General features: G+C 40.1%; 1 protein-coding gene across 1 annotated transcript in view; it reads right to left on the minus strand.

Moving 5' to 3' along the window:
• Positions 1–4,962, minus strand: part of LOC149303181 (proteasome activator complex subunit 4) — a 50,526-nt gene extending 45,564 nt beyond the window's left edge. The window contains exon 1 of the mRNA XM_089481548.1: positions 4,760–4,962. Coding sequence (XP_089337674.1) covers positions 4,760–4,962 — 203 coding nt within the window. The remainder of the gene's footprint in view (positions 1–4,759) is intronic.
• Between the last annotated feature and the right edge of the window lie 22,696 nt (positions 4,963–27,658).

The following is a 27,658-nucleotide window of genomic DNA, read 5'->3' on the forward strand; positions in this document are numbered from 1 at the left end:
GGGCTGATTTGTAATGGAATATCTTCATAGGCGTACAGAGGCCCTTTATCACTCCCATCACTCCTGTGTTCCAATGGCACGTTGTATTCGCTAATCCAAGTTTAAGTTTAAAAGGCTAATTGATCATATATATATATATATATATATATATATATATATATATATATATATATATATATATATACATATAAACACAACAGAGTTGCAGGGTAGCTCACAAGGTGCTACCAAACACTCTGGATGTTTCTGAGAATTATCAATAACACGGAACATACAGAGTGTAATAATAACAGTGTTTGTGTCAGGCTTACAGGAAAACCGGAAAACTGCCTCCCACGCAAGATCTGAGAACACATTCAGAATAAAGACAAATACCGAAGAATAATAGAAAAAGATTGAAGGGACAGGGGTTAAATGGCCCATATTTCCGATTAGTGCAGGTAGAGCAAGATGTCACAGTTTGGACAAAAGTAATCTCTTTAAATCCCCATCGATACAACAAACCTTGAGACCGCAGACGGTTAGCGTTAGCACCGCTGCAGCATTTCCTATCGAAGTTGCATTTTTGGTTAAACCAAATGGCGTTTACTCACTAAAACAGGAGTCGGCAGGAGCATTGTGGTGTCGGCTCGACGAACGCAAAGCAATGTGCATAATAAAGGGCCATCCTTTATTTAGTGGATGATAAACCTCAAGGGTTAATAGTTTTATATATTTTTGTTACTAGTTGATTGTATCGTAGGTATGTCAACAACCATGCTATACGAATGCTGCCAGGGTTATAATATGTTCCTAATATTACTCTGTAGATACGGATTTGTATGGCCTTTTTGTGGATTTTACCCAAATATGACTTTAATAGAGCAGCCATGACTTAAGTATTTTAAACTTGTACCTTTAGTTGTTTTACTGTTGTGGCCACTAACCGTAGATATTATGTTCGCTTAAATCTGTTCTTTATGGTACAACTAAAGCACCACGTGAATGTTTTTATTTATATGGCGCCATCATGTTCTGCAGCGCTGTACAACGGGTAAAGAGGACATAAGTAGAGGATGACATTTAGGGTTTGCAGACACAATAGATGAGGGCCCTTTCCAAACAATTCTCTCTCTGCTTTCAGTTGAAACATCTGGATGAACCAAGAATGATAATCCCTCCATTAATAAAAATCTAAACATGTGTGTATATTTTAAATCACAAAAAAATGGTGCAACATACTAAAATTCACCTACAATTAATAGTGAAAACTGATATTGAATATTTTTTTGCAACCTTCATCCCAACTCCGTAATAAAATAGGTGCCCTTTCCAGAAAGGTGGAATATATGACTTCAGGAAAACAGGCTGAGCGATGCCCTAGGATACAGATCCAGTTTCACATTCTTGAAACACGCTTGTGTAATAGTGGTGGCCATCCAAGCGAGTCACAAGAAGAAAACAAGCATCATGACAAGATGACTACGCATTATTTCAATAACTGTGCCCTGCCAAACCAGATCACGACGTTACCAGCCGCAGTCCTGCATACTCTATACATTTTAAACGGCCGAAGACACTTTGTGTAGTTAGTGTGCTTGGGGCAGGGCTCTCCAGAGACAGTTAACGTAACATTGACATATTAATATGTATGTACATACATGGGAAACACATTTATACAACGAATAGCGTTACTCTTTTCAGGGCTGTCGACGCTGTGATACATTACTTGGAAAGATGCCGCACAACAAGAAGATGAGATGCTTACCAAGAACAGGCAGCTGCTTCGTAGACTGTCCTATGGTGCGTCCCCCGATTGAGAGCATCTAAAACAAAAATCTCCATCTACATAAATCTAATTCCACCCAAAAGGGCAGTCAGGAATCGAAGCGAGAGGCTAATTTCCTCTCCATGAGGGAACCAACAACCCCAAAAGTTTTAGCCTTCATTGGCCTTGTCAGTGGGGTACGGTTGGTATCCCTCTAGCCTGGACTCACCTTTACACTTGGGGTAAACCCCAAGAGATCCCCGAAGGGTGAAATGCCACACAAAAAGTTTATAATATAAAAAAAAAGACAGAGGAGGAACGGGGGACAGAGGAATTTGGGTCCCAAAAAAGGACCGGCTCCCATTTTTCTATCACCCTAATATTAAGCCAAAGGGCATTCACGTAGGCCTCAGATATCCCACCACCAAACTCCGTTTCATCTGCATACGATACGTATTTTGAGTGATACAGTTTTTGCATAATATTTACAGTTAAAACGTATGGCATGGCAGATAAATGATTGACTTGATAGCTAAAAATAAAAATGTGAAAATAACTCTGCAAACAGGTTTCCAATCACACATTGCCAATGTCAGCTTAATAATTAAGGAAAGGCAACTGCTGCGTATGCTTTCTGGTAGCTGTACTTCCTTAAACAAACTATTGAAACAAAAATAATTAAAAAAAACAGCACTTCGGAATATATATAATTGCAGAAATAAAAATGTAGAAAAAAAAAAAAAAAACAAGCTGCAAATTGATCCATAGCCCATTCTAACACCAGGGTGGCGCAATTATGTCTAGCTTTTATTTATAAAGCGCCAGCAACGTATGTAGCACTTCCTATAGCGCAATCATTCAAAGGGTATAACATTGGTTTAAAGGATGCCTCCTTACGCATCGAAACAATGTGGACGTATTAGGAGGAAAGGCCGTCTTGGTTAACGGGATTTGTCCGGCCCTTATATGATGCGGACATTTAGCATTCTCTATGTCACAGTAAACTTTGGTCGCTGCTCGATATCTTTCAGCTCTGCAGAGTCACAGTAACTTCTAAGGCATTAATACCCAATTAGAAAACATTACTGATACAGACGCAGCTATACATAAAATGAATATCTCACTCACTGGCTCCCCACCGGTCTGAAACCAGTTTGGGAAGATGGCGACAAACGGTGCGCTGCCTCATCGCCCATTATTGTCTCATTCTGTTGACCTCTATGTCACCACCATGACTTGTGAGCCACGACTGGTCGGCCCAGCTGTGACCCAAGCTATTGTTCAAGTCTCATAATCCTTCTCCAAGCCCAAATATAACACCGACACATTTTAACAAGGGGTGAAGGCATGTCAGAGATGTTCTTCAAAAGGCTGCTGCCCTGCCGAGTTAATGTCACCATTCAGTATTTTGGACACGGTCACACTTGTACTACTTACAAGCTGCTAAATATTTTACTATTGCGGGATCAATGCTGTCTAAAATTAAGATGGCACGACGCCTAGCACACAAACGCTTTTACCCTTGGCCCATCAAAAGGGTGAGCAACAAACTGCCCTATCATGTGCTTCATTCCACTCTGGCAGTTAAAGAGTCCATGTTATCATGGAACGGGACACTTTGGCACCAAACCGGATTTATAGCCACCCCATTATTTCCAGTATGTTCCGTGACTGGAGAACTTAGTAGCCTGTCTGCCACTGAAACGATCATGTTTTATGTGCTTAAAGAATTTAACTCTCTGAATCCCACAGGAGCGTATGCCGGCGCCTTGCTTCGAGATACAACATAATGTGGTCGTTACAGAGGCGCTAAGCTGCAAGCAGGAGGGAGTCTATCTGAAATGCTCGGTTTTTCTGAGGCTTTTATGATAGAAGGGATAAGCCACAATTACCTAGAGGTGTTTATGAACAGACGTGGTACGGTGGTTTGTAGAGGGAATCCCAGCAATTCTGTCCATTACTCAAGAACTACTTCTACCTTCTACCACTACGCGAAAGCTCAGAGCAAGCGAGTGAAGTCGGTGATGGCTAACCAAGAAAAAAACTCTACACATCAAATAATAAAAGCCGGAGCTGGGATCTACGGCCACAATCACGGCCACCTACAAAGCCCCGTCTAGATCTGGTCCTTTACTTCCACCAGCCTTATAAAATAACAAGGTGCCTGTTGTGTATTTTAAATAAACAAAACCAAATAAAAGCATGGATCAAGATACACAAATGTGTCTTCATGTTTAGAAATAAAAAATTAAAAGCGCATCTCACGACCCTGGAAGAGGCATGAAAATTACAGCCAGCAATGGTGAAAGTTTATCGCTGGTAGACGAGGCAAGCAGATGAGCGATTCAAACAGTGACAGTGCAACAAAACACAATCAGGAAGTAACGGCAATACGGATACCCAATGACACAACATCATCACATCAACACTAACAGAAATAAAAAACATACAAAGCACACAACATAAGATCACGTGACCCTACTCAGTAATCATCTGGTGATAAAAAATACCATCAGCACAGAATTTGTCGAAGCACAAAAAATAGTATTTAGTGTTTTTTTTGTAAAGTAAATGGCAAAGCTGAGCCACTGGTAAAGGATGTGTAAAGGGTTACAGAATGTAACGGAACAATAACACACGTTAACAGACAAGTACACGCGTGATATCCAATATGTACATATCCAATTCTAAAAATCCCAGACAGATGCAAAGGTCACAGCGATGATCCCAAATGCACACAAAGACAATGTAGGTCACACACACCGTTACACACATGCTCCATGATAAAAGGTCATCGGGCTTTCATTACATACAAATGACATTTATGAGCCCGTTATAAACACACATGTACCCGAAGAGTACTTATGTAACAGCTCACGCTGTGGTATGCAAGGAGGACACGGAGGCAGAGTTAAGCAGACACAAACATGATAAGTGTGAACGCACACGTTTATTGCACAAACACACACTTTACGTAAAGGGGATGATGACCCAGACAATGGCCCAACTCACGTGCTGAGTTTCCGGGTCCAGAAAAGCACCCCCGGCCACAGTTCCCGCAGGTGCACGGCCCGGCCTAGGTTGCCTTTGATCTGCGCGAGGAGTTCGTTAGACTCCCGGTCCATTTGGTCGGCATAGGGCAGAAGCCGGTTGTAAACGATTTCTTTCTGAGGGATAAAACCCAGCTGCCCGGCCCTCTCCTCCCCGCCGCCCATCCCGCCTGCCGCTTCTTCTCTACCCCCTTTCCAAAAATATAAAAACACCCGGTTTTGTTCCTCTAGGTCACGGCGCCGGCCTGTCACTTGCACTCCTTCCCCTAACTCTCACTCTCTGGCTGCCGGTGACGAAGCAACCAAAGGGAGGGCACTCACGTCAGAAGTGACTGCTTCAAAACGTCACTTCCGCCCCTCTTTCGCGCTATAGTGACGCAGGTGGGGGGTGTCCTGCGAGCTGTCACAAGCTCTCAGTGAGTGAGGGATACGCGGTCATGTGCTGCAGTATCTGCTGTGAACCTAAACGCCCATTAAACTTAATGGAACATTATCTTTTTTAATTGTTTTAAATGTCAATTAATTGAAAATGGCAGAACCACCCATCCTGGTTCATGCCAGAAGTTCTATGCAGTGGGGAACCCTAGCCAGGGTCTCTACAGAAGAACTACTCAAGGCCCATTGCAGGGTTCCTAGCACCCCAAGTCATTGCACCGCTGCGGCTTACAAGCATGGGAGGGACTCTTGTGGCGTGGCCCCCACTGGTCGGTGCTGTTGGCAGCGAACTGGGTCATCTAAGCAAGCAATTTACAGAAGGATGAGGATGTATTGAATAAAGTGCTCTTCAGTGTCAGGGATATATTTTAAACGTAGAACTTATGTGCTGTCATACACTTAGATTTTCATGGGATTTCTTTTTTAAGGGTTGCATAAGAATAGATACACACACCACCCCTCTCCTCCAGACGTGGGGTGCGTTGGCCCCTCACGACCAGATGGCTATGGTGTTTGTATCAAAGCGTGTAACCGTAGGGTTGGAGACCATAAGTGCTGGGTATTACACTCTCTGTGCCTACGAGCGTCTATAGAATGATTTGCCATATTTCAAAGATAGATGGAAACAGATTGGTGGCAGCCTGTGTCCAGGCCAGCATTAACAAATCAGTTTTCTCCCTTCTCCTCACCCACCCTTCCCTAAGCTGCCTAAACCAATCAACAGCAATCAGCAACATAACAATACAGCAGAGGTAACCTAACGGGGAGGGATAACCGTGCAGATCCTGAGCAATATATTGCCATCTAGTGTGAAGGAATCCCCTATATTTTATTTGCTGGGACCGTTGTCTGTTAAAATAACAAATGTTAAAGCTTTAGATCATCAATATATGAAACAGTGACTGTCATCTTCATAGATGCATTGTGTGAAAATGCTGCACTCAAAATAGATCACAGGAGAAACCTTGCACTCCACTTTGTATTGATTGTGATGAGTCCACACAATGAAAACCCTCCAGACACTGCCTTGGCACAAAATTGTAGTGCTGTTTCCTCATAAATTAAAAAAAGGCATGTCAGCGTGTACAGTACTAAAATTTAATTACTTAACTCTTTTAACCCAGCGGGTATGGCCAATGCATTATCAGGAAAATCCTACTAAATCATGTGTGTATCTTCTAACTTCTTCACATTGTGAATTATTGTGCAGATCACAAAACATGGCAGTCACATAAAATAATATACACGATAAAAAGCCGGATTTAGAAACGTAAGCTTCCCTGGTTTAGGAAATTAGAATCCTAACTGCGACCGTATCTGGATGTTAAAGGAGAGTTAGGCTCATATAACCATACAATGAAAATCTAATCCAAGAGCAAAACTGGGCAGTTACTTGAAACTTTGGTAAATGCCCACACTTTGACAAAACTGTAATAGCGATAAATAATTTGTGCTGACCAGAGCTTAGCACAGGGGCTGATGAAGCTTATGGTCCATCTTATAGGTTAATCAGCCCAACAGCCGTCACCAAAACTTTTTCTACAGATATAAAGTATTAGCGGTGCTTTATAGTTGTAGACTGTTAGATTGGGGTGTGTGTCAGGGGGTGCCATTGGAGGAGAGATGGTTTGGTAGACTGGAGCCTCATATTCCTCCGGGCCGCCACATATTGCTGTGCAAGCATGGCTGCCTACTACCCATTGTATTGTCCACCCACCTTCTCTTTCTAAACTGCGTACATAAATATATATATAAATTTGAATGCTGTTAATTTGCGCCTCTTTTTGTTTGTTTGTGTTTTGGGGGGGGATTTCCTGATTGCCAGGAAACCTTTTATCCTGTTTTAAGATAGTTTTGCCAATGTGTTTGTTTTTAGTTGAACTGTATATACCAGACAGCATGTGTATCTCCTGGAAACAACTACTTACACATTATGGTTGACCTATAAGACAGGCCACTTGGACTAGAGTAGATTTGACTGTAGAATACCTCTTTAGTTCAGTATCAGGAATTAATTCAATTTAATATAAATACTCATACCCTGACTTCTACTTTTTCTACAAATCTTGCAGGATGCCAACCATATTTCTAGCATCACTCTCTGGACTTCATGGTAACACCATCCATTCCTGTTTATGTTCTACCCACTTATGTTTATGCTCAACCCGCTATGATTTTCCACTGAGGTCTTGTTTGGATCGTTATAAGGCTATGTGGTGTCACAGATATATGGTCCTACAAGTTTCTAGAAGGCAACACCAGTGGGAGTTAGCAACTCTCTAAATTAAAAAAACCATATTGCTGTTCTATACTAAAAACTCAGTAGAAAGTTCAAAGAAACTATTAAGGGGACCTTTTGAGGAAGACACTTCCAAACATGCATCTTCCAACTAATACAAAAAAATAGATTTGTAATCGCTCATGTTTTGCCAGCATTGCTACTTTCCACACATTGTTAAACAGGATCTCAAATATGATATGAGAGGCCAGAGGTGTAGTAATGCATATCATAAACCTTACTGGCAGGAAGCCTACAGGATCAGCAGCTCAGTTCCAAAAATACTACATGGTCATTAAACAATGATGCAATAATGACTCTATCATCTGGAGTGGGTAGTATGCCAGGGATCTAAGGTACAAGTCGGTGGGTAGTGTGCCAGTATCCAAGGGTTAAAAGCTCATCAAACTCTTCTCTTTATTCCTAGCTTATAATTTCATGTTACATGAACAGTGAACAAATTTAGCACCAGGAACTAATTAAGCACCTTTCCCCTCCGGCTTAATGATATAATAATATTTCATGTGAGGAGTCAAATTGCAGTGTGGTTGAATAGTCTTGGGGGAGAATATTAACTAGCTTATCAAAGCTAACAACCCTAATGAAAATGTTAAGTTTACTACTTAGCAAGACTGTAGTGCTATGATTAATTAAATCCAGACAATGTTAATTGATCCAACACAGCTGAGAAGATGATACCAAGTCAATTAATAGAGGCTTCCTATGCATTAGCAGATGAGTAAAAATCAGTTCTAGGCCTTTGCTGCAATACAGATTATATCCAAGCTGAAAGAACGTCAATGGTTTAGTAATATACTTGTAGGTCTGGTCTTATGCTGTATGTGGTCTCATGTGGTGACTATGCTGTCTTATGCACTAACCTTACACGAAGCTCCTGTTTTTATAATCCTTCCAAATCTGGGGCTCCTTATTAGTACGTGGATATATTATCGGAGTTAAAGTTGCCTAGCCGGTGGTAGATAAATGGACCGGCCTCCCTTAATGTAGAGGCTAATACAGTTAGGGAAATTAAATGTATGGGAAAGGCATAAAGCTATCCTGAATCTGAGACAAGATCAAGGACTGATTAAGGTCTAAGTCTCTACATCAGGAAATATGGGCAGACTAGATAGACCGAATGGATCGTATCTAACGTCAAGTTTTCCTTTCTATCTGACAATACCTTGCTACGGTACAATGTTGCCAATTCCTTGAATGGCATAGCTAGTTACATGAATATTGCTGGAGTGCTCACCATTGTCCTTAACTTTTCAGAAATGTGATTGCTGCGTGCTTATTTAACATCATCCATCACTGTAGGTCATTGTCTCTTTAACAGCTCAAAAAGTCTTCTTCATTTCAGCTGGTCAGGGCTGGTCTTAGTGCCAGGAGATTCAGGCAGCTGTCTGGGGTACTCTATAGAAAATGCCCCCAATCTGGTACCATAAGCCCCGATAATGCTTAGGGGAGTTATCTTTACTGTCATAAATGTATAAAAAGACATGTCTGTGTGCAGGACAACAAAGGGGCTTTTTGTCAGAGACACCATTTGGTGGAGGACCAGCCCTTTATATGTCTTTTTTTAGTTAATTTTCAAAAACATAACTAATGATGTTCTATTTATTCAAGGTATATACTCAATGTTAAAAAGACATGCCCTTTATTGATGACATTTTGCACGGTGCCTTGAATGAAGAAGCTCCCACTTCCCAAGGCCCACGTCTAAATTCCATTTGTGTTTTACGTCCATTTAATCCCTGAAATAAGAGATGTTGCCCAAGATGTTTTGCATCTTGCTGTTAGGTCATATTGCTCTTTATGGTACTTGATGATTCATGGTCATAATAGCCTTTCAGAAGGAACATGTGCCCCACGGGGGTTTATGAAATATAAAGTATACTTTAAAAACCCCGGTTTGACCTGATCAACATTTATTACATTTAAATGCAGTAAACAAAACCTTATCAGCACCCGAGGATTCAGATGAAATTTGGTAGGAGAACAGCATGACTTCAGATAATCTTAAATCCTATTTTGTACACCTGTATACAATTTAAATTTTGGAGTATTAATACAAAAATACATATTTTTTTTTTCTCTATTATTTCAAGTGGAAGCTGCGGTTGTGTATCTGTATCATATGTATTAGACTCGTGTTCTGGCGTTCCCTAGCTATGATAATGTTAGAGGCAGATGTAACATCAGAGCACAAATAAAATAATTCTGAATAGATTTATAATATTATAATATAAATAAATTAGACTAATAATCATAATATAATCCATATAATAGCTTTGAAAGGACATTGCTATAATAAGTATTGGATAGCTACAGAGCTTTAAACATACTGATTTGTAATTAAATAACCTTCAATGGTAGAAGTGACAAATGATGTCTATGTATAGCTCCTTGGTATCATCTCTTAGTATATTTTGGTCACTGCGTAATTTAAGGAAAATGCAAAGTATATATTCTGTATGCTTCTAGCCACAGCGCACTGAAGCCTGGTTTCTTCTCGGGGACAAGCGACCTGTTTTATCCTGTTTAAATTCCTTCTCTTACTTTAACAATACATTTATCTGGTGAGTATGAAGTGAAATTGATCTCGAGAAGCAGGGTGTCATCTAGATAGAGACTCTCAATCAAACCTGGAGAGTTCTCAGATATGCCATACACCCACCCTGTTACAATTAGTTAACTTTATAGGGCAGTTCTGGTATTTAATGGCCAATAACCAAAATATTTATTCTAGCACAGTAATTTGATTATATATTAACCGAGGAGAACAAAAGACATCCACATATTGCTATAAATAACAATAGGAATGGCAAATCGCTCTCACACCCGGATGGGTTTTTCCCCATCTTATGAGGAAGGTAGACAATGACAATTAATGGCCCTGAGCAGGTGATGGCCTCAATAATTATCGGACAGGCAGTCTTGGTTGGTAGTAGATTTCTTTACTCCAGTCACTTGCTTCCTTAACTGTGAGCATAATGGGGTCTGCTAGAAATATATCACTTTAAAGAACTTAAAGAACAGCCTTAATTAGCTGTTACAAAACATCAGCAGAAAAAACGAATCTATTATCATATTTTATAGTAGACTTGGGCACCAGGGGGCTCTTCGTGTTCGTCTTCGTGCTCGTCTTCGGGGAAAAAAAAATCTTCGTATTCCGCGAATATTCGCCCGTTCCTGTCTTCTCTTCGGGCGAATATTCGTTTTTTTCTTCGTTTTTTCCGGTTAAGGGGTTAATACGGGGTTAACGCAGCTCTGGCGCCAGTACTTTAAATGTGTGTATCAGCAACTCCATTGGTCGCCAGCAGGGGGCCTCCTGCTGTCGACCAATGATCACAGTACCATATATAGCTAATATATTCTCGGGCAGAATATTCTGCTACTCAGTGTAAAACCAACAGAGGGCAGCATTCTGTCCGATGATATATTAGCCATATGTGGCAGTGTGTTAATTTTCATTTATTAATTATTTAAATAAAATATATTTCCATGATCCGCTGGTCTCCCCACTGCAACAGTTAAATGTCCGCACTCACGGACATTAATTTTGTCGAATTTACAAACTCTTTTTTTCTATTTATTTTGGGTTTTTTTGTATTAAACTGTTAGACGAAAGGATCATGGGAATAAATGCAAATGAGCACACGGCCCCATATGGCTTATATATCTTTGGACAGAATGCTGCCCTCTGTTGGTTTTACATTAAGTAGCATATGTTTGAAATCCAAAGTTATTCTGCTACTCAACGTAAAACCAACAGAGGGCAGCATTCTGTCCGAAGATATATTAGCCATATGTGGCAGTGTGTTCATTTTCATTTATTAATTATTTAAATAAAATATATTTCCATGATCCGCTGGTCTCCCCGCTGCAACAGTTAAATGTCCGCACTCGCGGACATTAATTTTGTCGAACTTCCAAACTCTTTTTTTCTATTTATTTAGGGGTTTTTTTGTATTAAACTGTTAGACTATGGCTAATATATCTTTGGACAGAATGCTGCCCTCTGTTGGTTTTACGTCGAGTAGCAGAATAACTTTGGATTTCAAACATATGCTACTTAATGTAAAACCAACAGAGGGCAGCATTCTGTCCAAAGATATATAAGCCATATGGGGCCGTGTGCTCATTTGCATTTATTCCCATGATCCTTTCGTCTAACAGTTTAATACAAAAAAACCCCAAAATAAATAGAAAAAAAGAGTTTGGAAGTTCGACAAAATTAATGTCCGCGAGTGCGGACATTTAACTGTTGCAGCGGGGAGACCAGCGGATCATGGAAATATATTTTATTTAAATAATTAATAAATGAAAATGAACACACTGCCACATATGGCTAATATATCTTCGGACAGAATGCTGCCCTCTGTTGGTTTTACGTTGAGTAGCAGAATAACTTTGGATTTCAAGCATCTGCTACTTAATGTAAAACCAACAGAGGGCAGCATTCTGTCCGAAGTTATAGTAAGCTATTTATACTAAGTTAAATGTCCGTACCGGCGACTTTGTTGGTCGCTGGCACTGACATTTAACTGACACAGTGGGGAGACCACTGGTGTCCCTGCTGTGTCAGTTAAATGTCCGTACCAGTGACTTTGTTGGTCACTGGCACGGACTTTTAAGTTAACTGGTGCAGCAGGGTCCCAGGTTGCTTTTTTTTTCTGCCTAGCAACTAGTGGTAAGGGGCCGTGCGAGTGAGCCTATTGGTCGCTTGCACAGCCCTTTACCCTACAGATTTCTGCTCCCATTATCCAACGCAGCATTGCAGGGGTTAACGGGAGCGGAAATCAGGAGTTAAAAAGGCCGTGCGAGTGAGCCCTATTGGTCACCTGCAGGATCTTCCTCTGGCATCAACCAATTGTTTGATGCCAGAGGAAGACCCTGCAGGTGACCAATAGGCTCACTCACACTGCCCTGTAACCCCTGACGACGAACCTTCTGATTTCCACTTCAGTCAACTCCCGCGATGCTGTGAAGATAAGGTAAATTAGATGGGGGAGGGACCGGGTAGATTAGTAGACGAAGGCGAAGATTCTTCGTGTGTGAGTCTTCGTCTTCGCCTACGTTTTACCTGCACTGTCTTCTCTTCTTCATGTCTTCGGAACGAACACGAAAACGCACTCTTCGTGTTCGTTTTCATGTTCGCCCGAAGACGAATGCACAAGTCTATTTTATAGTAACTTTACTAATGCTACACTGTGCAGGCTCTAAAGTATGCTGCTAAAGGGGCAGCGGTGGCATAACCAATCTGCTAAAGGGGCCGCGGTGGCACAGACAGGCTGCTAAAGGGGCAGCGGTGGCACAGGCAGGCTGCTAAAGGGGCAGCGGTGGCACAGGCAGGCTGCTAAAGGGGCAGCGGTGGCACAGACAGGCTGCTAAAGTGGCAGCGGTGGCACAGGCAGGCTGCTAAAGGGGCAGCGGTGGCACAGGCAGGCTGCTAAAGGGGCAGCGGTGGCACAGGCAGACTGATAATGGGGCAGCTGTTTTTAGGGGCAGAGGCCTATCACTTATAGAAAATGCCTCTGCTTTTGTGCAGTAAAACATATTGACTGCATAACTATGGACATTACTACATATGAATGTATATATAATTTTTATTATGATACAGAATGCCCTATAATCTGTGTATCTTAATTACCCCATCAAAAAGCCAACCAAAGTGCATTGTATTCTTTTAGACTGTCTGCCCCTTTTCTCCTAACATTTAAAGCTTATGTTAATTGTTTCTTCTCTCGCTCTCTCGCTCTCTCTCTCCCTGTCTGCAGGAGTTGCAGAGGCTAATAAAACAAGGGAATTTACAGATGTATGGGATAGGCATATCAGTCTAACGCAAGACCAATGACTGATTACGGTTTGAGTCTTTATATCCGATAGGTAGACAGACAGACAGACAGATAGATAGATAGACACATAGATAATTCCTATACTGGTTTGCACATAAATATTGGGTTTTGCTAAAAGAAGATTACCGAACCTTTCCTTATTAATTATGGTGGCAGTAAGACTACACAGTTTTGTTCATTGTTCTCTAATTGCATACTTATAATTAATATATGGATTTTTCCTTGATTTTTATCACTAGCGGTTACCTGCAAAGTAATTTTGTGTTGTCTATATAGATTTATATACACAAAAGTAGATGTACCGTGTGTTAGTTCATACTACAAACCCACGGGAAAACATACCAACAGCCTTGCCTTTCCAGGTCACAGACTGAATACACGTTATTCTTGCAATGCGCTGATGTTTCAATGCGTTCCCGTATTAAATAATATATTTATCCTTTCTAGTAACATTCTCTATTCATGTCTTAATTTTTTTCATCCATCAGCGGTTACATCCAAAAAAAAAAAATTATTAATGTGGGAGGAATGCCATTGAGAGAAACATGTGGGGGCTGCTTCCCCGTCACTAACGCCTTTCAATGAATACAGATAGTGGTTATTATTATGAACGCTATGTGCATCAAATGCGGTTTTTTAAAGATAATTTTTAAATATTGTTATGCCTACTGGATTGGCAAAGCCGAGCACAGGTGCAGGTGTTTTCTATCTGTGTGTACAGTTTAGAATTTGTGAAGAGTAAAGACAATGGCAGAAATGAATCCTTTATAGCTTTATAATTTATTTTATTATTTTAGGATTTTATTTTGTGCAACACAATCTTATTACAGAACCTGTCCAGAATCTCATTAACCCATTTGATAAATGTGAAATCAAATCAGTATAAAATCCTGCTTCCATGCCAACCTGTTAAGAGGATATACCTACATATATGTAATGACAATAATTATTGGTATTACCTTCACTCTAATAAATAGTTCTAGGACAGGGGTGTGAAACGCCAGTCCTCAAGGGCCACAATCCGTCCAGGATTTTAGGATATCCGAGCTTATACACTGTCCCCTCGATCAAAATGATTTCAATTACTTGGGTTCAAATCTGTTTGAAAGTCTGGGATCGTAAGGCTTGGAGTTTGACAGTCTTGCATTAGGATATATTTTATGCAGAATGCTACATTGTTTTGCTTTAGATAAACCAATTCCGTTATCAATAAATATATCAACAGTCAATAATGTTAGAGCAATAGTTGTTGCACTTTCTGGTATATATATATATATAGATGTATATATATTAAAGAAGTAAGTTGATAAATAATTTCCTCGTGTCTGTTCTTGTTCCAAATCAGAAATGACCTTGGGAAGCTGTGTGCACGCTGGGTAGAGATGTTTGCACTATAATGTAGGTCATCCTCTTAGGAGATCATCCACATTCTTGCAGAGGCTTAAAAGAAGCGGACTGTGCATGCATTTCTATCTAACACCAATAATGCTTGGATCGAAATTGTATTATCTTTATGTTTTTTGCTAGCATTGCAGCTTTTTTCATTTCTGTGTATTCACTCTTCTGAAGTATCTGGATTCTATTAAATAAGTGTAATTTCCTGAAAAAGCATATTGTCACTTTCCCTAAATAATACATTTTACAGTTCTGAACAATAAGGTACGTATCAGCAACCATAAGTCACAGCCATCCTAACTTCCCGATTTTGGGCTCTGCGTAATTATCCCTCCCACTCCACCCATAATGAGTGGTCCCTTTAAATTGAATGGTCCAAAGCATGGTGGGATTTGCCCCTTTCCCCACCCCTGCCATTGTCAGTGAGGGAGATGTGTTTGCCTGACGTCAGTGGGTGTGCCCGCTGATGTAGGGGGTGTTCCCGCTTATGTCAGGGGCGTTCCTTTTGACATCACAGGGAAACACCCCCATAAAGGGAAAATGTGTGGAGAGTGGGGCGTGTCAAGACCCTGCGACCCGGAGGATTCGGGCGTTGACCTGGAGAACCCGAGAGTTCCCAGGTATCCTGATGATTTAAAGACATTCCCTTTATGGTACGTCAGAACAATCAAAAACTAGAGGGTTAGAGGTTTATATAATGTGAGAAAGTTTTACTTTACTGAGAATGTGAAAAATGGAACAGCCTCCCATCAGAAGTGGTATAGAGCGAGGGAATTTAAGCATGATTGTGAATCTAAGGCGAGACCCAGGATTGATTATATCAGTCTTTAGGGCTTAGATGGGCCGAATAGTTCTTATCTTCCCTCTAGTTCTATGTTTCTATTAAACACTGAAAGTATAGCTTTGCAGCTTGGTAATTATATGCTGGGTAGTTACCATTCAATGCACAGGTGATCCGCTTCACAGCTGGAGTGAAAATGACTGGCATTATTCAGAGATGGAAGATTTATTAACAGGGCCATTAATGTCAAATCCACCCACTAATTACACTGAAAGTAACATGAGTCACTGTTTTTATATAAAAAAAAGAAATCAATGGTATTCATTCCATGGCTTTTTCTCGTTGTGCCTGCAACAACACTTTTGTACTTTTTGTTCACCTATGAGTGGGTTGCAAATTGTTCTTGGCTAATTAAGGCAGGATTCTGGATACAAAAGACACGTAGGAGGTGTACTCGATCCCAAACAATAATTCTTAATAATAACTGTATCCAGCTAAAAGAGAACTTTTTTGTAACGTCAATAAAAAAGGGCAATACTCCTTTGTAGTAAGGGGGATGTGTCTGTTAAGGAGGGATAGCCTCGATAGAGGCAGTGGTGGTCGGGGCAAGACTGGGGATTTAAATCAGCCCTTCTATTTTAAAGCCGCCAGACGGTAATTATATATGTGTGGCTGTAGGTTAGATATACACATCTCTCTTTTGAAGCCTGAGTGTGAATCTAGTTGGCGGCCGAACCCTTAAAGAGAGAAAATGCCCCACAAGCAGCAGTTGCCGGTTTGCCCATCTGGGCCTCAAGCATTTAAAAGGGTTGGTGACCGGGCACAACCCAGGCAGGGGGACTCGGGGTTAAAATCCAAAAATCCATTGGTATGAACATGGGTTAAAGGTTCTGTATATAAACACACAATTCCAATTTCAATATTAAGTTAATTCTACAAAAAGCCTTACTTGAATTAATCACCATTTCAGGACGCAAAAAAAAAATCACCTAGCTTTTTCTGTATATCACATCTGTTTTGGCAAAAAAAACAGGTTGTAAGAATATACAGCTCATGTTTTTTAAAATAAAACAATGTTGTATATTTGCTACGAAATAAAGGCATATAATTGTTATACGGCACCATTATATTATGTGCCTTTATCTAAAAGCTTTTATTAACTTCTGAAAAACAACAAAAAAAGCATGTCAGATATGTTCCCAATCGCGGATCAATGCGTAGCCCATGCTGACGGCACCATGGCTGTGATTATAGGCTACGGGATACATTTTCATTGCTATGGTATATTTACGTAGTCTTCTAACTGGTTACATTACTTATTATTTAAATCTACTGTAATGTACTGCTCGATGTAATCCATTTACGATGCAAGAGCTGCTACAGTTCTATGTCTGAGAAAACAGTATTACTGTAGGATTCTTTTTCCATAATAGTCCTTTTTCAAAATAACCTAGGGTGCCCTATTAATTGCGGTGGAAAACTCCTTCTAATCCTGAATTTTATATCTGGACAGAATAAGAAAAAAAGACAAAGATGTTCAATCGAGATACAATACTGAGTGTTTAGCAATATACAGAAAAGGGGAGCACACCCTAACGAGCATAAAATGTGTACACATTCAGGTTATTGGGTTGGTGCTAAAGTAATGATGACTAATATGTACAGAAAGCAAGAATTCAGCGCATACCCAACAAATGCCATTTAAGAAAAGATTTTGGACACATAAGTTATTAATAATTGCTGCAAATATGGCCTCTCAATAGTACAAAAAGGAGGGTGATGCAAAAAAATATTGTCTACCTTAATTTACAAATGATCTTCCACAATACACGTAGTGCTGTAATTGAAAGTTGTTAATTGCACTTGCTTAAGTACAAACATCCCCATTAGTTTTAATTGCACCGTTTTTAGAGGTCATTGCCAGATTCTTTGCTAGAAAATTTGATTTTAGGCAGGTTTCTGAATTAGTCATTAAACCAGCTAGATTATTCACTTCTGTTAAAAACAATTAAAAGGACATTCCAATCATCAGAAGCCGAAAGCATATTTCTTTCCATTTATTTCACCGGACTGCTGCTAGACAGGGTGTTGAATCTAGCCCGTTGTGTTTACTGGTATTCTAGCTGATTTGCTGTATTTATAATAAAAGCTCTTCTCCTCGCACCTCGTATTCTTGGATGTTTACACTTGTGGTTTTTGGACACGTTCAGATTAATGGAGACGATGCTGACGATAATGATAAATAAAGATAGGAAGTCGCTGTGACCTTATTACAGTTCTACTAAATTTCCTCCTGTCCTGCAGGATGTCAGTGAACATAGGAAGTGACCAGGTCCAATAAAGAGAAAACAGCACTGACGGTGTTATTCTTTAGCTATGCAAGTACTGGCTGAATTTTAACTCTTTAGTCCCATAAGTAATGCAATCAGCTGCTTACTCTCCTGTTCACCAAAGGTGTCAGGTATAAGCAGTTCTAAACAAGGTCAAAGGGCCACTCCAGCCATCCATATGTATTTTAATGGATATGATAGCTGCGTCATTTAAAAAAAAAAAAAATTCTCCTTGCGAATGCACACAGTGAAAAGTGCATCAGAATCCTCTCCTATGCATTTGCTCTCTTTTTACTGCCCCAGAGTTTGCACATGCTCTATAGAAACTAGACTTGTTGAACACAAAGGGTGCGTTTTCGTTGTTCAGCCCAAATACAGAACAAACGAAGACAGTGGCGGCAAAACATATACGAAGCCACACAACACGAAGAATCTTCATTAATCTACTAATCTCCCTGGTCCCTTCCCCATCTAGCCTACCTTTTCTACGCAGCATCGCAGGGGTTAATGGGAGCAAAAATCCGTAGGTTCGTGCGAGGAGTTAACGGTCCGTGCGAGCGACTCTATTGGTCGCCTGCAGGGGCCTCCTCTGGCATCAACCAAAAGTGCAAATGGTCTCCATCAACCAATGGTCTCCCCAGGCCAAGTTCCACGTCAGGAGTTAAAGGACCTTTAACTCCTGTAGCTGGGAGACCAGTGGTCTCCCCAAGCGGAGTTTCGGCACCAGGATTTTAAAAGTCTGTACGAGCGACTCTATTGGTTCGCCAGCAGAGGGCTCGTCTGCCATCAACCAGTGAAGTGCAACTGCAACCGAACATGAAGACGAACACGAAAAGTTGGCCAGCGCCCAAGTCTAATAGAAACATAGAGGTTGCTTGCAGATAATAACCATTGATTAGCCCCTCTAGTCTGCTATATTAACCACCAGCCAGTTCCAGCACTAGCTCCCACCGTAATCAAATAAGACCTTCCCCTGCATGCATGTGCAGAAGGTGCTCCCATTCATTTCTATCCTTCAAGCCGCTAAAACTGGTGCCAAAAACGGACAACACAAGGGGTTGAGCGCTGCAGCTCTGCAGCTGCACCTCTCCTAAAAGTAAGCAGATTTTTGCATTTGTGTTTTTTTTGTTTCAGCTAAAAAATATATTAGAATACTTGGAAAGTAGATTGTTGGGTCTGCATGGGCCCTGGAGTGTACCTTTAATTTCGATGGTAGATTTGTAACCTTGTATGACATTTGCGAGTTGGGGAGTTGCTGTTTCAATACACAGACTTCGTTATGCTTTATGAGGGTCCAACTGGCCCTGCACACCGCAAGCTATGGTTCTTTTGGTTGGATAACTTAAAAGATATGTCACTGTTTTAACTAAGCTTTTTGCTTACGACATACGTTTAAAATGTTGTTGTTTTTTTTAAATATAAAATATTGTTGTATCCACTTAAGTGCACTATAGATTGGTCTAATACCCTAGATATGTAGATCTGTTGTGAAAAAGGTTCTCATCGGTAACCAGCGAGCATCTTTTCCAAGCTTTTGACACCTTAAAATGAACTAAAAAAATCTTCTCAAGCAAACAGGATTAGAAGAGCAAGTTCTACTAAATAAGCCGCTATTGGAAATGCCATCAAGCCTACACACAGCCATTTATATTTCTCTCCAATTCTATCACAATTTGATGGCGGTCTGAAGCGTGTTGATAAGTGCCCAGCATGAATCCACACACCTCTTCTCACTCTTTCCTTTGCATTCTCATATTCTGGTGCATCTGCATCTTTAGTCATAACAGAGCTTCACAAAAACATATGACTCACAAAATCCATTCACTAATCAAGTTATTAATTTGATTTTCTTATTGACGAGCCAGTTTTAAATAACAATTTGCCTAACGCTTAACAGCTTCGGTTATTGAAACCCACACACTTCTTCCAGAAACGACTTCCGGAAGACTGCTGCAACTCGCACTCTTTTAGAAAGTTGATAACTTCCCCAGTTGACCTTAGTTTAACTCCAAGAGCTTTTAGGCAGAATCCCCCAGAAGTTTAATGCTTGAAGAATGAAAAGGGAATTTGAGGAGCTCAGAGTTACATTTTCATGAATGCATCTTGACTACTCAGGGTTTAAGTGCTGGAGCTAAAATGAGGGCTTAGCGTACTGATCATTTATCATAGGAGTAAATATTAATTTTCCAGGGATCACTGACGCTAATAATGCTTTGTGCACAGTCTCAGTATTTTTTTATGAGCAGCGGTTGGGTATATTCTAGATTGTCTTTTCTGATGTCATAGGTTCACAGAATGAGCCTGTTTCGTTATGAGATCAGGGTTACTTTACATGCACACAGGTGTGTAACACAGGTCACATCAATGATGTCTTTATAATACAAGATGTTAACTCACCATTAAATGATGCTTTTCTGCTTCCATCAAGGATGCCGTATGGTTTCCTGGACACAATGGGGAAAATGCAAAGCTAATCACGTATTCAGTGTCCCTTCTTTTTAGTTTCAGGCTTTCAATAATGTGTAACAAATACACAAATTTCATTACTGAGGAAATTGAATGTCTTTTGTGGCTTTATTGTGAATCATATGTCATAGAGATTGAATAACATAATGAAGAGATTAAAAAAAAAAAAAACAATAAAGGTTTTACCTTTCTATTTTTGTGGCTCAATCTCTGTTTATTATGCTTTAGATTGTCATTAAACATATCTTTTCATACAAGTGAGTCAAATAAATGGGAATATTAAAACCGTTCTATTCTATCAATAATAACCCATAACAATATTTTATTCCATCTTGTTATTATGAATGAACCATGCATTAAAAAGAAAAGGATTAGCCAGACTCAACCAGATTAAAATATAAAAACGATTTCAGGGTGGTACGTTGCCCAAATTCATGTTGATTTCAAAATGATCTGGGATTAAGAAGAGCTGCTCTTCTCTACCTTTTTATCGGGGTAGAATAAATATAGGAAAATGCATATCTCATTTGCTTTGTGAAATAAATGCTTCCTCCCTCTCCTCTCTCAGTAATCGTTGACAGAGATCAGTAGATAAGAACTGTACTCGGTGGTGCTAACGTTGACCCATCTGGTAGCCCTGGCCCCTGGATGTATGGGCCTACGTTTCCTGGATGAACTCCAACCTACCAATTCAGGTGGGTTGTCAGAAGACTTCCAGTGTATCAATTTTTTTACTACATTTACATGATGTAAGATTGTTATAGCAAGCAGCTATAAGTGCTTTGTATAGTGCAGTAGAACTAACTGTCTATTTCCCTTTCCCATAGTTAGAAAAAGTAAGTGGTGCTTGGACGGAAATGAATATCTTCTCAACATTTGTTAATTCTATTCTGAAATTCATGTTTGGTCACAAATGTCCCACCTGTGACTACATATCCTAAAACAAGTGTCCCTTTTTTGCTTGAAATGTTGGGGGGTATAAACCCTTGGTGAAGACTTACTAAAGTGTGGAGGGAATCATTATCAATGTAGGTTTTCCCCTTTGTGCTCCCATAGGCTTAAAGTAGATTTGTTACATTTTCCAATTCTTGCATTTTACTGTTCTATTTGGTAAGGAATCCTACATAATGGGGTTTACAGACTACTAAAATATTTTAGAAACCCACCATACGTGTATCTCAAGGACTCTTTCTCCTGTTATTAAGTTGCTGATTGTTGGTGCTTGCTTCAGGCAGCCTTTGTAAGGGTGGGGTAAGGGGAAGATAACTTTAAATCAGGAAACTAGACCATGTGATCCAGGGGTAAATTTTTCAACTCCAAATTTAGTTTTAAAAAACCTCGAAGGCAATAGAACCCTTTAAAGGCTATTAAGACAAGGTGACCAGATGGCTTTGTAACCAAGGAAGCTTTTAAAACATGTGAACTGCAGGTATGTATCGAAAGAAAGGGTTGACAGTCTAATTGGCACATTCAGGACACATAAGGAGATATCTGTCACAAAAACCTAATGCTACCCACTCCTAATTAAACTAATTTTTTATCATGGACGATGTATTTTAGGTTTCCCTTTTAAGTGCCCCACGGGCTTGGCAATCTAAGCTTGCCTCTGGTCACTAGTCGGGAGTCTGGACTTGGAGGTATTCGTGAGTATACCCGCAATCCCATTTTTGTCAGAAACAATCTGCCTAAATGAACATGCCTAATTTCAAAGTTAAGTAAACAGTTTTGCAATTGCTGCACAAGTGAATGGCATTTCAGCGGTGAAAGTCCCTGCTCTATTATCTCACTTAACATCAACATATTCTGAGCATAATGCAGAATTATTGTCTAATGGCCTTGCAAGAGTAGCAGCCTCTTCTCTTTCTGAACCAGTATTTAACATGCTTTAATCTAAAGGTCAACTGGTGTTGTGTCATTTTTATTGTTATTGTTCTTTTTCACCTTGTAATAGAGCGAAATCTGCTGGCGCGCTATAAATAAATGTAATATAACACCTCTCAACTACAGAATTAGCATCTGATATATTTTCTTTGGTCCTGTAAATTGTTGTAACAGCCTCCGTTGTCTTCTGTTGTTTCACATGGAACAGGATAGGTGATGTGATACATCTACGTTGCTCATAGTTAACATTTTGGAGTTCAGTATCTACTTTCCTTGCAGATACCTGACCAATGTTACCTCCTGAATTGCATTCTTCTGTCTGAATTTCAGAAACACACCTGTGAACATAACATTATAGTGTTATCACGGGCCAGATCTAAGATGCTTTAAACTGTTTACATGAATTGCGGCAATGAAAGATCATTCTATCAAAATTACCTTTCCCCTTGTTATAATAGTAATTAAGTCTATTAATAAAATGATTAAACGTTCATACATATTATGAACATAAGCGAGGACTAATTAGCCAAATCCTGAGAACGTACACAACTACTTTCAGTATAGCTGAAGAAACCATCTGGTCCATTGGCTTAATTGGTAGAACATTAGCTTGTCCAAAACTTACTCACTGTTAATTTAAAAACAAAAATCTTTTAAATGTTGACACCGTCACAATATGCATATTATTTAGATAAACTATATGTATTAGTAATTTTAAGTTAACTTTGAGAAGTCTCAGGTCAGTTAGGATACCTATGAATAGATTAGGAAAGGAGTTAAATCCAGGTTTGTAAGGTGCTATAGTGCTATATGAAGCTAAGTGAAAATATGGTGGTATGAAGTTCTAGAGATAAGGAGCAACTAGGAAGAAAGCCTTTAGTCGTGATGGAGCATTGGGTAGGAGAAGACATAAGTAGTCAGATGAGCCATGGTCAGTGGGTAGGAGAAGACAGAAGTAGTCAGATGAGCCGGGTCAGTGGGTAGGAGAAGACAGAAGTAGTCAGATGAGCCGGGGTCAGTGGGTAGGAGAAGACAGAAGTAGTCAGATGAGCCGGGGTCAGTGGGTAGGAGAAGACAGAAGTAGTCAGATGAGCCGGGGTCAGTGGGTAGGAGAAGACAGAAGTAGTCAGATGAGCCGGGGTCAGTGGGTAGGAGAAGACAGAAGTAGTCAGATGAGCCGGGGTCAGTGGGTAGGAGAAGACAGAAGTTGTCAGATGAGCCGGGTTTAGTGTGTAGGAAAAGATACTGGATTTCTGGGAGAAAACCACGATAATCTGTTGAATCCAGGTAGTGTTTTTTGTTTACTGGACACTTCACTAGGCACAGCTGGGAGGAGAAAAGGTAATTGGCTTTAGGGTCGAGTCTGACAGAACTGGGGATAAGGTAGCAGAAGAGGGGAGGAATAACAACAACACCAAGGTCCATGGTTTAATTCCTGGGATGCTCAGTTCCTGACAGCTGCTTTAAGTGTATTTTTCACATGTAAAATCACAGCAAGAACGTCTTGATATTAATACAATGGTGGAATCTTGGATGACCTTGCTGGGCTCTTAAGAAATCTTGCTCCATTGTAGACTGCTGAGTACATAAGAGCACCCGTTTTTCAGAACTATACGATTAAACTATAGCAAAATTACAGTGCGGGATTACATTAACCCTTTAATAAACAAAGCCTGTTATACAACACAGGGCCAGGGCATCTTTACTTAGTCTTTGTTCAGCCATAGTATCCCCTTCCTCATTCCTTCTTGAGTCTTTCTTGTGTAGTTTATCCATATAAATGTCTTTGATGATTGACATACAACTGGCCTTGTTGGAATAAAAAATGTCTTCGCTCAGATATCTGGGATAATTTATGTAGGGTGTAGAGCAGGGGTGGGCAATTAATTTTCCCATGGGGCCACATGAGAAATTGGAATGGTTTTAGAGGGCCAGACCTCTACAAACTACAAACTCCGAAGCCTTGTCCATTTTGTTAACTTATGTGCTGTTTAATAAAGTTATTCAAGCCTACGTCATTGGTAGAGGTGCTTGAATAAGTAAGGCCTGAATAACTATTAGCACAGCACAGAAGTGAACAAAATGAACAAGGCTTCGGAGTGCATACCGTATTTTTCGCTCTATAAGACGCACCTGCTGATAAGACGCACCTAGATTTTAGAGGAGAAAAAAAAGGAAAAAATATTTTGAGCTAAAAAATGGGCTAAAATATTTATTACAATAACTGAATAAGCTATGAACACAGTAAGACACACGCAGTAAGACACACACAGACACAGTAAGACACACACAGACACAGTAAGACACACACAGACACAGTGAGACACACACAGACACAGTAAGACACACACAGACACAGTGAGACACACACAGACACAGTAAGATACACACAGACACAGTGAGACACACACAGACACAGTAAGACACACACAGACACAGTGAGACACACACAGACACAGTAAGACACACACAGACACAGTAAGACACACACAGACACAGTGAGACACACACAGACACAGTAAGACACACACAGACACAGTGAGACACACACAGACACAGTAAGACACACACAGACACAGTGAGACACACACAGACACAGTAAGACACACACAGACACAGTGAGACACACACAGACACAGTAAGATACACACACACACAGACACAGTAAGATACACACACACACAGTAAGACACACACACACAAACACAGTAAGACACACACACACAGTAAGACCTCCCTCCCTAACCCCCCTTCTCAGTATCTCCCCTCTAACTCCCTAACCCCCCCTTCTCAGTATCTCCCCTCTAACTCCCTAACCCCCCCTTCTCAGGATCTCCCCCCCCGCCCCGGTCACTTACCTTAAACTCCTGTGTTGGAAGCGTGAGGCGTTTGTCTCGGGTGCCGGCGCTTCACTGCTGATCGCCGGCGTCTGACGTCATATGCCGGCGCCCAGCGTAAAGCGCTGGCACCCGAGACAAACGCTTCCAACACAGGAGTTTAAGGTAAGTGACCGGGGCGGGGGGGGACACCGGACTCATTGGTGAGTCACCAGGACACTCTTTGCGGGCCGGTCCGAGCTATTCAGCGGGCCGGATGTGGCCCGCGGGCCGTGCTTTGCCCAGGTCTGGTGTAGAGTAACAGTTCCTGTGCTGAAGTGAGTATTTCCACAATCCAAAAAAGTACATCAAAACTACATAGCCCAAAGTGACTGTTTATAGCATGGATATCACAGTCATGGTGACAGTGTAATCAGCACCAGGGTCTTTGTCAAGCTTCATAAGCGAGGAAATATTTTGTTACCTTAATTTTTTTTTCTTATATATTATTCTTTCACATATCATCAACCCACTGCTCAGAAAATGGGAAAAGTAAAAGGACATTGTAGCTTGAAATATCTCAATGACAATTACATATTTAACATATAAAAGAATATTGTCATTCCACTCTTTGGCCAAAAGTAGCAAGGCACTGCATTGTAGTAACTCATTTTACTAAGCGCTCACTGGAACCATGAGCCAAAACTACATTCTAAGCTAAGCATGTTAAGCCTTGAGCGAGACTGACTTGTCCACCAAAAGAAGTAAAACAAAACAACAATTAGGCTCCCAATAAAGTGACAAAATATATACATGTAGCAGCTTATCAACAATTGAATGATTGACTCATTTTGCATTTGCTTTTCCTTCATTTTGTGGATTTTCATGGATCAGAGATAACATCTGCAGGTTCTGTTACAGGTAATGAATTTTAATGTAAGATGTCACTCTTTCAATTATTGTCCAAAAGAGGTCAATAAGTACCAAAACACCTTTTTTTGTCTTTAACCAGAGTGTATTAAATTTAGGTGTTTACAATATTGACTTAAATAGAGATACTTAAATACCACTATGACAAATGTAATCAACATTTGCTGAGTAAGACAGGCCTACCATGCCACAAGATTAGCCTGGAGCAAGCCATACATATATTATAATACATGTCTATGTCTGTAAGAAACACAATATGAAAGGGGGAATGGTCTTTATGTTGTCTTGCCTCAATCTCCTGCTCAAGCCAGTGCCAGCTCTCCCAGAATGTTGTTTTTTTTTCAGAGCAACATTTTATTACAAGTTTTTTAAGATATACACTAAGAATAAACTGATGCATGAATGAAGTAGCATCCAGTTTCGGTACCTCTTACAAATAAGACAAGAGACACTTTATTAATCGTCAGATATAGAATTTATTTGTCCGCGGTGCGGACTACAAATAACTACAGCACCGCGACACTCGACCTTTATTAATATTACCCCCTCCCATCTGGCCCTGCACATGCCAAAATTTTGCTTAGTCATCCCTTAACCCCTTAACCAGGCTTGACAATGGGTACCTCGTCACTTCATGCATGGGGCCCCTCTGTCCAATTCTTTCCCTCCGGGGCTGTTCTTGAAAGCAAATTCAAGAAGGGTGAGTGGAAAGGGAGAAAAAAGCAGTCATTCCTCACTAGAACCGTGTTCTAACTCAACCAGTAGAGAATAAAGATAGAACAAGTAATGGTCCTTTACTCTTCTTGGGACTCATATCATACATAGCCCACCTCCTGACCAGAGCTACCTTTGATCCCCACATACACTTCTCCAACAAGTTCCAACAATGACAGATCCTAAGCCATGGGATCAAGCCTGTACTGATAAAATGCCAGAATATCCAGGGAGCTGAGCAGCAGAAAGACTGTGCACTTCACTTGGATGCTAGGCATCTCATTTACAGATGTGAGACTTTCCAGAGTAAGACCAAATGTGATGTTGTGGCTTTTTGGCCCAGTGGATTCAATAATCATTGTGTTCTGATCTTCAATGGAATCTTCAACAACAATGGATTATGGGTAATTGCAAAAAAAAAACACTGCACATGGGTTGTTTGCCCAGAATTTCTCTTAAACTGCGAGACTTTAAAACAACTGCTCTAATGGATTAGGTTTTATGTCTACAAAAATAAAAATAGGAAATTTCTACAATATTAAAATATCAGATATTTAAGTATTATAAAAACAAACTTAATGCAACATCTTCAACCACTATTGAATCTTTTGAAAGGAATACACCGCATAATTCCAGTTTAGTTTCTGTTGCAAAATATAAACTTGTTGCATATTCTAGATTGGCCACTAGATGGCAACCTCTCACAAAGATATCAACAAAATGAAGGCTTGGCATAAAATGGTGCTTTACAAATTCTCTGTTACAGGTTCATAAACCATACAAAACCTTTGTTTATATTACTGAAAATAAAACATTTGATTATCAATACTATTTGAATAGATATAAATACTGTATTCGTATACTTTGTCATGTTTATCCAAAATCCCTGATTCCCCTTCATATTTTTTGTCAGTGCTTTTAACGGAGGAGGAATCACATGTACACTTTAATTAAGATATGTCTCGCATAAACTG

Source organism: Sceloporus occidentalis, unplaced genomic scaffold (assembly GCF_023333645.1).
Source record: "Sceloporus occidentalis isolate IW3139 unplaced genomic scaffold, rSceOcc1.0.p SCAF_15, whole genome shotgun sequence".
Classification (NCBI taxonomy): domain Eukaryota; kingdom Metazoa; phylum Chordata; class Lepidosauria; order Squamata; family Phrynosomatidae; genus Sceloporus; species Sceloporus occidentalis.